We start from the raw sequence: 14,352 nt of genomic DNA, 5'->3' as shown, positions 1-14,352 counted from the left end.
CAAACTAATTTATTAAGTTAACACCAAGTCAACATACATTTTTGAGACTCAGACAAAGTAAGTCCAATTAAATTTTTTTAAGGATGGTGACAGGATTTGTGTACTGCAGCTCTACACTGTAAAATCTCTCAGGAACACTCTAATAATAATATGTATGCCGTATAGAAGGCAGGACAGCCATCTTGTATACATAATAATGACACAAAGACTTGATAGATAGCGATTATTTGGTGAGCATGGGTGTGTAATAACATCGTCTACAGCACCAGCATAGTGAATCCCAGCCTAATAGTAAAAGTATTGCTCTTGCAGTTACATTTATAACTTCACTTAACCATCATGTCATCATTTTTTACCATGTCAAACATGGGCAAAAATGTATTATACGATGCTGCCACCAAAATGTGGAATGATCTTCCAAAAGACATAAAGATTCTCGACTCACTACCCAAACTCAAAACTGACCTAAAATAATTCTTGTTCTCAAAATAGAAGTGCTGATAGATAAACCCCTTGAACATCGTGATAGTAGAATCCACTGCTTTCTCTGTAATTATACCATATGATTCTACTGAGCTTTATCCCAATGTTTAAAAAACAGTTAGTGTCAAAGTGTCCTTGAGCAAGTCCTTGAGCAAGACCCTGCTCCCGATGAGCAGGTTGGTTTCCTCCGCCATTGGTGTATGAATGTATGGGTGAATTTACAGAAAATTACAGATGAACATTACTGATGATGTCAGAGATCCACATGGACACCATGCCGTTTGACCCAGTCTTGTTTTGTTTTTGTTTTTTTTTACAAATTGGTATTGGTATTTGTCTAGTAGTGAGTGAACCATACTAAGGCTCTAGTCTAGCGGGTCTATGTGGAGAATACAGCTACCTGTGTGTGTGTGTGTGTGTGTGTGTGTGTGTGTGTGTGTGTGTGTGTGTGTGTGTGTGTGTGTGTGTGTGTGTGTGTGTGTGTGTGTGTGTGTGTGTGTGTGTGTGTGTGTGTGTAAATGTATTAGTGCGTAGTTAGCAACAGTGTGGTTGGCAAGGGGCTGAATGTGACCTTTTGCTTCATTAATCGTCCACCGATTTAGAATACTTGCTTGGATGCAAAGTGGATTGGGAGATATGAGACAAAGAAAAGAAGAGCATTCAGCAACTCACTGGCAGTTTAAAGAGATACATTGTTGCCATCTGGTGGCCAAATACAGACATTGACTAAATATAATGTGTAAATAAAACGGCGGAGGATAGGAAAACTGTCACTATTCACCTTTCACCATCTTATCTGAATGATTAGTTATTTACCACTGCCTTATTTTGTCCAGCTAATAGCAGCAAAGATTGCACAAAATAAATGCTTTTTAATGTTTCATCTTTATTATTTCACTGATCTGTGTGCTTATTTATGTATTTGTCTATTTACCAAATACATGCATTATGAATACCTTTATTAATATTAATATTAGTGAGTGCTCTAATGAGATGGATGATGAATGGTACACTGTTCAATAAAGTAGAGGGGGAAAAGAATCCCTACTATCCTGTGTTAGACCCCGCCTCGTTATGAAACCAACCAATGAGAATGTGTTAGACCCATAGAGTTAGACCCCGCCTCATTATGAAACCAACCAATGAGAATGTAGAATGTTTCTGTTTACATCCTGGCGCGACCAGCATCAGTGTTGCCATGTCTGCTTATTATAAGCGACTTTAGGTTTCTTTTTCTGTTGTTGCTTGTTAATATTGGTAGTTGTGGGTTGCGTTTTTTGGGCTTGTTTCTTATTTTGGCTTCCTAAATGTTGTTTAAAACCGTGGTTCTCAAACATTTTCTTGTCAAGGACCCCCAAATTAATGTATTTGTCCACGCCCCCCCCCCATCTAAAAGTATTTCGTGACCCCTGAACCAGATTAGTTCAAAATAAATATTCAGATTGAATGTTTCACTTTTTTATTTTTTTTAAATGGCCGATCTACAAGCTCACAACGCGTCGCATCACGACGCGTTGTGAGCTTGTAGCTCGGCTATTATCAAATATCCGACGCTCATGTGGCCTTCTTTTGGGCTCTTGATTGATTGATTGATTGATTGATGTACTTTATTTAGTAAGACATGAGAACAACAGTACATGGAAGTACAAAGTCACAGTACAAGGTCTACTAAACTGGAAGACTCATTAAGCACTGAGCTTGTTTAAGATGAGATCCCCATGCACACAAATCATGATGAAGTTTGTTTTCGTAGACCTCGTTGCTTATTTCTCTCGCAATATCTGGCAACAATGAACAGCACGAACGAAATCGCTTCGTTTAGCGCTGAGTTGGAATGAAGAGTGACTATTTACTCAATATAGACATATTTGTACAATCATTGACGTTGTTTTTTGCAACAATTTGGCAACTATGGATACAGAGCAATCTGACGAGACCAATTGCGGTGTCAGTGCGTTGTCAACACCGAAAAGAAGACAGAACACGATTGGAGCTCAGAGAAGGTTGTCATTCTATTTAGTCAGTGGTGGGAAAAGTACTGAAATGTTTTACTAATGAGTGAAAGTATCAATATAGTATCAATGTAGAAATACTCTGTCACAAGTAGAAGTCCAGTATTTAAAATTGACTTGAGTAAAAGTATACTTAAGTACCAAAAGTACTCATTATGCAGAATGTCCCTTTTCACAAGGTATCATATAAAATGTATTCAAATCCTTTGAAAATAGCAGATCTACAAGCTCACAGGGACGCATTGTGAGCTTGTTGATAGGCTATTTTCAAATGGCCGTATGTTTTGTAATAATAATACAAATCTACGAAGTAACTACAACTAGTAGCTAAAGTTTTCTAATCATTGTAGTGGAGTAAAAGTATGATATTGTCCTCTGAGATGTAGTGGAGTAGAAGTAAAAGTATTGCATATTGGAAATACTCCAGTAAAGTAGAAATACCTCAAAAGTGGACTCATGGATGCACCTGGGAGTTGGGACGTGTCATCAGTGTTGTAGTTAGTTTTGTCTGTTTGTTGCCACTGACGTGAAATGAATGAGATTCAAATAGGACTATGTGTTAATTGCCGTGGCAGTGGTTCTCAACCTGTGGGTCGGGACCTCTAGTGGGGTCCCCACATGATTTAGGGGGGGTCCCCAGATGACAGTGTGAAGTGACAATTTAATGACTTTTGAGACTTTTTTTGTGAAAAAAAGAAAAAAGACCATTACTGCATCAAAAGTAATCAACAGACTATTCTATAAAAAACCAAAAAAGTCAAATAAAAATAATAAAAGGAGGCAAAAAATTGGAAAATAGACGATCTACAACATCAAAACAGACACATAAAATAGATTCATTCATCAGTTATCATCATGCCTCCTCATCTCAGTTACCTTACCTGCAGTAAACATAACTTTAAAAAGTTTGACTGCTTTGAAGGATATCATTTATCTATTCTTTATTTTATTTTCCATTAAAGCCACTAACATTTGTACAATGTAAAATAATACCCTTTTGCTGTAATTTAAGACAAAACCTATAGTCCACATTGCATTCTACAGTGTGGACATCATTGCACAAAAAAAGACAAATCTTTGTGAATAGGCAAAGGCTCAAGAAGTGATCAAATCATTAAAACATAACTAATGTGTTCTTTGTCCCTGATTTTGATCATTTGTTTTATTGTATCCATATATTCAAGTACTCCCTCTTCTCTTTGTATCTCTCTCCTTTTCTCTCTGCCCCCCCCAGCACCCCATCCTCAAGTTTTAAGAAAGTCCATTCCAGCTTTAAATCACCAGTAAGTTGACAGCACAAGCTCAATGCACACTCCACCATAGACATGTATTGTTGTTTATACCTGCCTTTTGCATGATAACCCACAAACGCAACATAACACACACACGCACGCACTATTACTGTATCAAAAGTAATCATAAAAATATGCTATATATCTGGTCAAACATTGGCCAAATTGTCAAATAATATAAGAGGCAAAATCTTTGAAAATAGCCCATCTAGGCCATCTACAAGCCTTACAAGGCGTTGTGAGCTTGTAGATCTGCTATATTCACAATGTTTATCAGTGGAACCGAGTCAAACAAAATTGAATGCCTCAACTCCTACATTCTCCCACATGCTTATCAGGGTGCGGTGTCCCCAGTTCAAATATGATTATTTGGGGGGGGGGGGGGGGTCACAGCCTTAAAAGGTTGAGAACCACTGGTCTATGTTGTACCTGTCAGCTCCAGACGCGTGCAAACCAAGACTCCAAAGTAAACCCTGAGGAGGAGGTGCAGGAGCTGAGGAAGAGACAACAGGAGCTAGACACAGAGATATCACTGCTAGAGGCAGAGTGAGTACAAAAGTGTGTGTGTGGGAGTGGGAGTGTGAGAGAGAAAGAGAGAGATTGTGTATTTACACAGTCTGTCTCTCTCACACATGGATAGCGGAACACATTTTGTTCTGCTGTCCATGTGGTGACCAAACTCCCCTGTAGTAATATCTGTCAAGATTGACCTTGTGGGAAAATTCTTCAGGTCCCCTTGAGAAAGGGAACGTTTTTTTTCATGGATAAGGCTTTTATTTTATTTTATTATTATTACTGAAATATTCAGCCTGCGGTCAAAGTTACGATTAGGCATTCAGGAGTTAGGGTTACATTTTAATTTAAAAAAAAGTGTAATGATGACCCCACAAGGATATACAGATTGTGTGTTTTGCAGTGTGCTGTTGTGTTCACAATAGCTATTGCTTGAGTGTAATTAGTGTGTATTTGTGTGTTTGCGTGTCCAGAGGTTACAGAGTGGAGGAGCTGAGTCAGCACATTGACCTGCTACATGAGTATAATGACATCAAAGACATCGGGCAAACACTGCTGGGACACATTGGTAAGATGAACGTTAATGTAGCGATAGTCTCGCTGTAGCTAGACCATGCACTGGCTCCCAACCTTTCAACCTTGGAGCCCCTCTTCTTGCATTTGACAAAAGCTGAGACCCTCCCAGCCACTCACACAAACACACACGATTCTCAGACACGTTTAACCGCTGGACCCCTGTATACTCAGTTGTGGAAAAAGTTTTAAATAAGTAAAAATATCGATACTGCAATATAGAAGTACTCGGTTACAAGTAAAAGTCCGGAAATCAAAATGTACTTAAAGTACCAAAAATAAAAGTACTAAAATGTTTGAAAATAGCCTAGGTATAAAATAAGGCTAAAGTGGTTAGTGTATGCTTTATAATGTAATAATTTATATCTGCAAATTAACTAGTGACTAAAGTTTTCAATTAATTGTAGTGGAGTAAAAGTACAATATTTGCCTCCGAGATGCAGTGGAGTAGAAGTAAAAGTATAGTCAATTGGAAATACTCAAAATTGTACTTAAGTACAGTACTTGAGTAAATGTACTTAGCTATTTTACACCGTTGTGTATACTGACTTGTGATTCTGGTTCTCACTGGAATTGATGACGACTAATAATGTAGTGATAAAAAGGAAAAACCTCATTCTTTAAAAAAAAAAATAGTTGGAAGATTTAAAAGTGGAAGGAAGAAACAATCCGCACTCTCTGTAGAAGTCTTGCGTTGAGAGTCTTTTTTTTAATAATGTTGAAGATCCGCAGCAGCAGTCAACCAAACGAACAGACGCGTTTCGGCACGCAGGCCTTCCTCAGTGTTACTGGAGTGAGACTCTAGCGAGTGCAGATTGTTTATCGAGAATCTGTTTATTCAAGACCTTCTCACGACTGTCCTCGAGTTGAGCGTGCCTTTCCTTTGAAGTGAGTCGCATAGATTTAAAAGTGGAACACACAGGCATATGTTCAAATTTACAAATCTACAAATCTACAAATTTACAAATCTGAAAATGTGAAAATGCCTACTCTTAAAGATTGAGGGTTTCATCCATACACTAGTATTGTCTTGTAACAGAAGTATGTAACACTGCTGAAGGTATTAAGTAACAGTTACAATATTTGTTATAATTCATATTATTTATGAGTTATTTCAAATTTTCAGTTAATTGGTCCAAAGTGGATGGCGATTTTGTTTTGTGTACACGGTTATCCCTTCCATTTAAATGTCCCATCCCTACTACCCATTCATATTGTCCCATTTGATCAAATATTTATCGGAGGCTGCAATCATAATATGATTGCAGCCTCCGATAACTATTTGATCCCACCCACCTGCAGTATATTATACTGCAGGTGGGTGGGATCTAGTCAAAGTGCGAGCTGAACAGTAATGTGCTGTATTTACACCCACATTGTTGGCCCTGATTGTTTTTGCAACTATTCGCTAAGGCTTTTAGTGGCTTGATTTATTTATTTTTCTAAAACCTGGAGATTGGCCAGCAGCTGTCCTAGTAGACTAATATTTATTTTTTGTCTCAACAATCAACAAAGCGTACATTCATTTTCCACTCCCATATTGACTAATGTTGTTTTGCCTCCTTGTTTGCTGGCATGAAAAGGCTGCTGAGGTTTTGTGCTGCCAGTCACATACTGCTGTTGCTGTGTGTCCTGTTTTCTTGCTTAAACTACCCAGACATTAGCCCAGCATCAGTTGTAGAGCATATGATTTCTTATTTTCTTCATATCATTAAACTGCATTACAGTACATATCTCAGTTATTCAAATTTTTAACTGACAATAGATTATATATGAATATAGGATGTATAACGTCTACATCCATATTCATCTATAATCTAAATTATGCACAACTAGACTATTTAGCATTTTTTTAACTTATGGGTCAAGTGCAATGCAATTTTGCAAAGGCCGATTCGTCTGGAACCAGGCTAGGTCAAGAGTATAGGCAAGACGTGAAGCAGCCTGTTCGCCACCATGAGGCCGATTTGAAACTTTGAGGTGGAGGTTCTTTCTTGCCAATCCTTGGCCTACTGGGAGTGTGCGTGCAAAGTTTCATGCTGATTGGTCCAGCGGTGCTCGAGATTAGCTGCTCACAGTCACACGGACAGGAGCAAAAACATAATCCCGCCCCCGGTCTTCCGGCCTGGTGGAGATAAAAAAATAACTACACCCATTATATATATTATATATACACACACACATGCGGTACATTCTCATGCGGCCAGACACACACACACACACACACAACGGTACATCTAAAAATGCGAATAAACAACTGAGATTTAGTGATATCGAAAAACGGGCTTCACAGTTCCATGCACATGGTAATGGTCAATGGCTGTGCGCAATTTGAGAGCAATAGCTCCAGGCACTGAGGAGAACCGGGCAGAACAATTTTTGACATAAAAATGGAAATAAACAGCTGAGATTTAGTGATATCGAAAAACGGGCTTCGCAGTCCGACGCACATCGTAATGGTGAATGGCTGTGCGCAATTTGAGATCAGTAGCTCCAGGCACTGAGGAGAACTGGGCAGGAAAATGTTTGGGCTCAGAGGTTTGGGCTCAGAGGTTTGGGCTCACAGGTTTGGCTTCACAGGTTTGGTCTCAGAGGTTACTAGAATTATAGGAGGACTAGACCATACCCGGTGAAGGGCGCAGGCGAAAGTAGTTGCAAACTTGGGGTTATTGCACGTCCTGTCGCGCGGTTTCTCTCCCCCCCCCCCCCCCCCATCTCCCCTGGTCACCCCACTGGCCCGCACATCGGAGACGGAGACAGAAGAGCGTGTAGACGTTCCTTGCAACACCGGTGCTTGTTTCTCGCACATGATTTGGCAACGCGCAAAACGAAAGCGAAACCTAACTGCAGCATGCAAACCGAAAGCGAAACCTAACTGCCAGACCACAGACTAACCAAGACACCAAGACAGACAGACAGAGGTTACTCAAATATATAATACCCTAAAATGTAGTTACTGTGGTCAGCCTTTGGATGGCAGTATAGCCCTTTAAACATATATATATATATAATTGATTTTTATCCTCAAGAATGATTCATTTATTGATGAAAATGTACTTAATAATAATTGCGATTAACAATTTGATTGTGTTTCTGTTGTTAGAATAGAAATGACATTTCTATTTGGCTTTTAGGCCTCGTAAACTTTCTACTGTATAGTGGATATAGCCGATCTACGGCTAAGTTCAAAGTTCAAAACGCGTCACATCGCGGCGCGTTTTGAACTTGTATATTGTCTATTTCCACTATTTTGGAAAATGTTTGAAAATATCTGAAAAGTTTTCATGGAGGTGATTATGACGAAGCCTTATTAAAATAATTATTGCAATTATCTAAAATAATTGTGATTAGGCGATTACCGGTGTGTAATAATTGTGACAGCCCTCATTCTGACCCATCTCTATCTTATAGTACATGACTGGTTGTGTTTGTATGTGTTTCTGTGGGAACTTGAGTGTGTGTGTTGTAATTCCTAGGGGTTGAGAAAGTATGGCATAGTTCACATTGACAGGTGTGTGTGTGTGTGTGTGTGTGTGTGTGTGTGTGTGTGTGTGTGTGTGTGTGTGTGTGTGTGTGTGTGTGTGTGTGTGTGTGTGTGTGTGTGTGTGTGTGTGTGTGTGTGTGTGTGTGTGTGTGTGTGTGTGTGTGTGTGTGTGTGTGTGTGTGTGTGTGTGTGTGTAAAATGACTGTTATTCATGCAAACTATCCTAATATGCAATTGAGCTCACTGATTCTAACCATGAATAATTATGCTGAACTCTTATGCAGTTTCAAGTTATTTTTTTCTTTTTAGCCCTCTGGTGTTTTCCCACCATTAATGGATCATTTTATCTACGGATTATCATAACCTTTTCAGCATGTTCACAGATTACTAATCCTTATAAGGAACTGGTCGTTCCCTTATGTCCAAATCTCTTTTAAGCTTGCTATCTCTCTGAGTCTCTGCTGTCTGTACAGTGGAGAGGCTGGTTTATAATGACCTCTTAGTGAATGGAGGTGGCGTTTCCCCCTTGTCACAATGGTAGTCTTTGACATCATGCTCACCCAGGCACGCACACACACACTTGCACATACTGACAAATGCAAACATAGGCTATCACGCCCCGCCCCACCCCTCCCTCTCTCTCTCTCTCTCTCTCCCTCCCTCTCTCTCTCTCTCTCTCACACGCACTCACACACACACACACACACACACACACACACACACACACACACACACACACACACACACACACACACACACACACACACACACACACACACACACACACACACACACACACACACATACACACACATACACACATACATACACACATTCACAAACCGTCTACACTTAAACACTGAGTTGCTGTTGTGCTGCCAGTTATTCTGTTCTCTCAGAGAGGGAGGAGAGGAGATGGGTAGGCTGGTCTCAAAATCGGGAGAGGAGACGTGAGGAAGGGGCCTACAGAACACTCTTATATGGACAACTGTTTCTTTGTCTTTCTCTATGTACTTATTTCTGTCTGTCTGTCCCTGACATTCACTGGGCTAGTGTCACTTTAAGTTTTAAGAGGACGTTTATTATTTGCTTTAGTTTAAAGCATTATAGTTTTACAGATTTAAAGATGTGAGATTTTGTTATTAGACCAGTGGTTTACTTTTATAATAATAAATCGGTCCATTGGTTCGCAAGATTAGCCACAGACAGAAAGACAGACAGCTTGCCCACTAGGTGCGGCAAGGTGCCATGTTGTAAAATGTTGATGAAGTGCACACAGTAACAGACAGGCCAGATGAAGTCAAAGCGGTCTGCCATTGTAAGTAGATGTGTAAATAGTTGTTACTTAGAGATATGCTATAACTAATTTGTGTGGTGCAACAGCTTTAGTAATGGGCCGTCCAAAAAAAGCACAAGAACATGATAGCATGATAATAACTAATGATAACTATGAATACTATAACTTTTTAAGAATCTCTAGTGTATGGCAGATTCCACTCCACAACTATAACAATAACATCAGTGTGGATGCTCACATAATTATCAACGTATAACTCCATTACTAGTACTGCATATTGCTTGATTTGGACAGCCCTTTAAGACCTAGTAAAAACAGTAATAATATGTATTCTTAGTTTGTAACGCTGCATAATGATGAGTTATAATGCTTAGTGTGATGTTTTGCAACTGGTTCCTGGGTGAATTGTACATGAACTTCCTTTCAGTTATTGTATTGGTTGAAGGTCACAGGCATACCTTCAAAGATGCGATAAGCTGTTGGTATTTTGGTTAACAGGTAAAACAGCCTTTTAATAATTCCTGCACGCCAGCTATGTGACTGAAACTCGAGTAGACTATAATTATGCGAAGTTGCCAAACAGCAAAGCTACCAAATTCACCATGATCCTTTGTACAGCATCCATGTTTGCTTATTGTTTGTCCTCTGGTGATTTTCTGACAACATTGCTCATCAATGCATTGTTGGTTGTATTTTTTTCACAATGTGGGTGGGTGGACTGACGGTGGAGGTCACAAACGTAACATCTGGACCTGCGAGGTGCACCGTTGCTCCGATCCGCATCAAACTTGGCGCAAACACTGTTCAGGGGTCTGCCATGACAATAGTCACACCTGAGACCATGGGTAGCCCCATTGGGGCCACAGGTGCACTGTTGCTCCAATCCTCACCAAACTTGGCACAAACACTGTTCAGGAGTCTGGCATGATGCACCAAAAAGCCTAAATTGCACACAGATGAGGCACTACAGTAGTGTTACAGCAGTGTTTAACACTTCAGATGGACATAACTCTGTGACCATTGCTCTGATCAGTGCAATATGGGACTAGATTTGAAGGCCACATAGCGTCTTGAAAACCTAGTTTTAATCATTTTCCATCAATACCGACAATTATGTTTATTAAAGTTGATTATCAATATTTTGTTTTATAATCGAATGAATTGATTAGTTTAAGTGTTGGGTTAGGGTAATTTACAGTGTAGAGTATTTATACATTAGCTTGGTTAACTACGTTTTGGGAGTATCTTCCCTACACGTTTATGGTTTATAGCTAAAACCGGACTCATTTTGATGTAATAGTATGATTTGTCTGCAATATATACTATATGCAGTGTCCGTTACTGTAGATTTTTGCTTCAAGAAGATCTCTCTGTTCAAACAAATGTGTTAAACAAGTATCTAATTAACACATGAAGTTAAAGTTCTTAATTGTTTGAATAGAAAAGCGGGAGAATCTAATGCCTTCTCAAGGGATCTGACCCCTACTCCACTATTTCTTACAGCTGCTCTTAGGGGAACCACAACACGAGACCTCTACAGCCACTTTGATTTGGAACTGGATGACTGATTGGGAAAGAAGAGTGAATAATTCTCTAGTCACAGACCAAGGAGAGGAGAAAAATGGAGGAAGACGTGAAATAATAAGAACAAGCCTACCAGGATAGAACTGAATTGACTGTAATGAATGTGGTGAGTGGGAAATGACAATGCAGAAGGACTGGTTTCATTTCATTAAAAAAAATTGTAACTTAAGACTTTAATGAAAAATAAATGGAAGGAATCATCTTTGCTTGCCCAAAAATGGGGGGAAAACAGAGCCCCTTGCATAAAAGTTGTTTGTTCCAAGAGTAGATCTGAAGAGATATTGGGATAAGTTTAAGCATGATGCCAGTGAAATACAGGATATTTCTACCCCTGAGAGTTTCAATTTGAAATCTCAACGTGTACAGTTTTATTTATTTAATTTGATTGTGTATACAGTATACAGTAGTCTTACAAGAATATGTGCATTTGGTACTTTAAAATAAAAGTTTTTGACTGAGTGCCAAAGTGTTAGTTCTCTTCAAACCTGGGAGCGAGTTAGCATTTTTGCACTTGTTCCCTTGTCTCAGTCTATAGATTCTTTTAGTTAGATGCCTGAAAGAAAGTCTGTGGTTAACACACTTTGTGCCACGCTATGAGCTTGTAGATCTGCAATTTTTTTTATGCTTTATAGAGTCTGGAACTACACCTCCCGAAATCAGAGGCAGGAAGGTGGCATCTGTTTGTCATTTCCGTTAATGAAAATATATTTTAAGACATCTTTAGATTTTTTTTCAAATTCCATTTCTGCTAAGCAGCAAGCTACATATGCTTAGATTATTTTTTATTTATATTTATATTAGGATACATTTGCGCTGTAAAGACGAAACGGAAGTGGGGAGGAGGCTTCACATCCGCTTTATCGCTTGATCATCAAAAGAGCTTCCGTGCTCCAGACTGTATGACCAATAGCATTTGAAAATTGTGGGAGGCAACAGTCTGGCCATGCGAGACTACTATTTTATTTTTATTTGTGAAAATATATATATGTTACAGGGTGAATGGAGAACCAGGGTGATTGAAGAAGGCTCGCTCGTTTTTACCACCCACCCAGCAATTCTGTAGAAGCAACACTAGAGGGAGCCACAAGCCAGGCTTGTGCACAAGCATATATGGCCGCGACCAGTGACCACACACACACACACACAGTCACACACACACACGCGCGCGCACGCACACGCGCACGCGCTCATGCTTTCAATGGACTGTTAAGATACTTTTATTGTGTTCTGCTGGCTTTTGTTTTAGTTTCTCCCTGACACACACACACACACACACACACACACACACACACACACACACACACACACACACACACACACACACACACACACACACACACACACACACACACACCTACACACACACACAGTGATCCATGAAAATAACTATTCTGTTCCTATCGGTTTACAACTCGAACGGCGCTGTGTCGACTAGTAGAGCATCGGCCGGTCAGCATCGGCCGGTCAGCGCGGGCACTCGCACGCCTCCTCGGCCTCAAGCTCTACTGAGTCGGCGCGCCTCCGTCATGGACAAGCGTGTGCGTGTGAACTTGTGTTCAGCGTTCCCCTAGCGTAGCTTCCTGGTTGCTATGTGGGGGGGAACAACAAAAGACAGGTCCGCGTCGCATCAAAGCCCCGCCTCTTGGCGCCGCGTTCTCCTTCTCTTCCTCGGAGGAGGAGGAGGAGAAGGAGGAGGAGGAGCTCCTCCTCCTCGCGAGCCTCGCGTAATAACCCCCCGCCTCGCAGCGCCGCGTCCTCCTTCTCATCCTCCTCCTCGCGAGCCTCGCTAATAAACCCTGTCTCGAAAAGCCCCGCATCGCCCCGAAGCCCCGTGCCTAAAAACGAGCGCTCTGTCTTCAATCACCCTGGATCTCCATTCACCCTGTGACATATATATGTCCCTGGAACAAAATATTTTAAGGGGCCAAATACATATAATTTTGGGGGTCCTTGACCCCAGAAAATGTTTGAGAACCACTGATATTGCAACATAAGTTTTTCATAAAACCGTTAGGATTTAGACGATTTTTTTTTAATCGGCCTCATGGGTTAAGTTAGGAAGTAGTTAGGCAAAAAACAGTTACACTGGCGGAGGTACGCCGTCTAAAGTGGACTTGAGCCACGAGAGGCACCGCTGAGCGAGCTCAGGCGAGCGATGTCCGGTGAAGTCCGCTTCAGCCGACTCAGTAACTATGTAACTTTAGAGTTACATAGAATCGTAAATCCCCCCCCCCCCCTAGTCTCGGTGCCCCTGAGACGTTGAACGTGGCCGAGTAGGTTGATCGTTCCGAGGTCGCCAGATTTGTGGGTCCGACCGTTTGACTGGGGCGAGTGGACTTTGGTGGCCAGACATACGTGTCCGTTCCGACATAGGCAGATTTGACCCGAAGGCGAGCTTGTTTTGGGGCGATCGCTCTTGTATTAGTTTTTAGTCTATTTTTAAAAGCGTCAGTAGACTGTGATGTTCTCAAGTGGTCGGGGAGGGCATTCCACAGACGTGGAGCAGCAGAGCGTATTTTCGGCAATAATAAAAATATTTATGCAAAAATCTTTTTTTTTAGGAAACCAGAAAGATGCTAACTTCCTCCTCCTGCCTACAAAACCCCTCTGGACCACTCTATTGTAAATCTGCATTTATAAAAAAGGATACTTCCGGTCCTTGATTATTATTGGTTGAAGAATGTAAAATGCTCTATAAACACACACACATAACTACATTCATTAACATTACTGTGCCAACGGTGTGTTTACAATATTCACCATTCAGGACCTTCCATACATTTGCGTAGCAACTTCCCATTTGTGCAGGCAGTCAGGGACATCTTTCTTCTAGAAATTGTTCTTGTGATCTTTTTATGAAAAACGTTTTAATTCGGATATGTCTATAGTTTTCTACGATTAGATCAGCTAAGTGGGTTTAGGCAGTCTGCTCCATTTTGTGCCTAAGGATGCCCCTTAGCTGTTATGAAATCACTGTAAACCATGGCCTCTTGGGGATTATTGCTTAGTTTTCATTATCAAACTCAGCTGGCTATCAAAGGAAAGCTGTGCCTGAACAGGCTACTCTTGTTCCACCATGTGGATATCTGCTCAGCTCAGATCATACTATCTCCT

General features: G+C 40.6%; 1 protein-coding gene across 1 annotated transcript; it reads left to right on the top strand.

The window, feature by feature from the left end:
* Window positions 1–2,285: 2,285 nt before the first annotated feature.
* swi5 (SWI5 homologous recombination repair protein) lies at window positions 2,286–12,154 on the top strand. The gene is made up of 5 exons (XM_080419144.1): window positions 2,286–2,486; window positions 3,730–3,778; window positions 4,224–4,333; window positions 4,774–4,868; window positions 11,158–12,154. The coding sequence occupies exons 1-5, from the start codon at window positions 2,395–2,397 to the stop codon at window positions 11,220–11,222; spliced, it is 411 nt and encodes a 136-aa protein (XP_080275270.1). The 5' UTR covers window positions 2,286–2,394; the 3' UTR covers window positions 11,223–12,154.
* The last annotated feature ends 2,198 nt before the right edge of the window (window positions 12,155–14,352 follow it).

This window comes from Gymnoscopelus braueri (assembly GCF_963280865.1).
Source record: "Gymnoscopelus braueri genome assembly, chromosome: 22".
NCBI classification, from domain to species: Eukaryota; Metazoa; Chordata; class Actinopteri; order Myctophiformes; family Myctophidae; genus Gymnoscopelus; species Gymnoscopelus braueri.
This window is presented reverse-complemented; position numbering and strand designations above follow the sequence as displayed.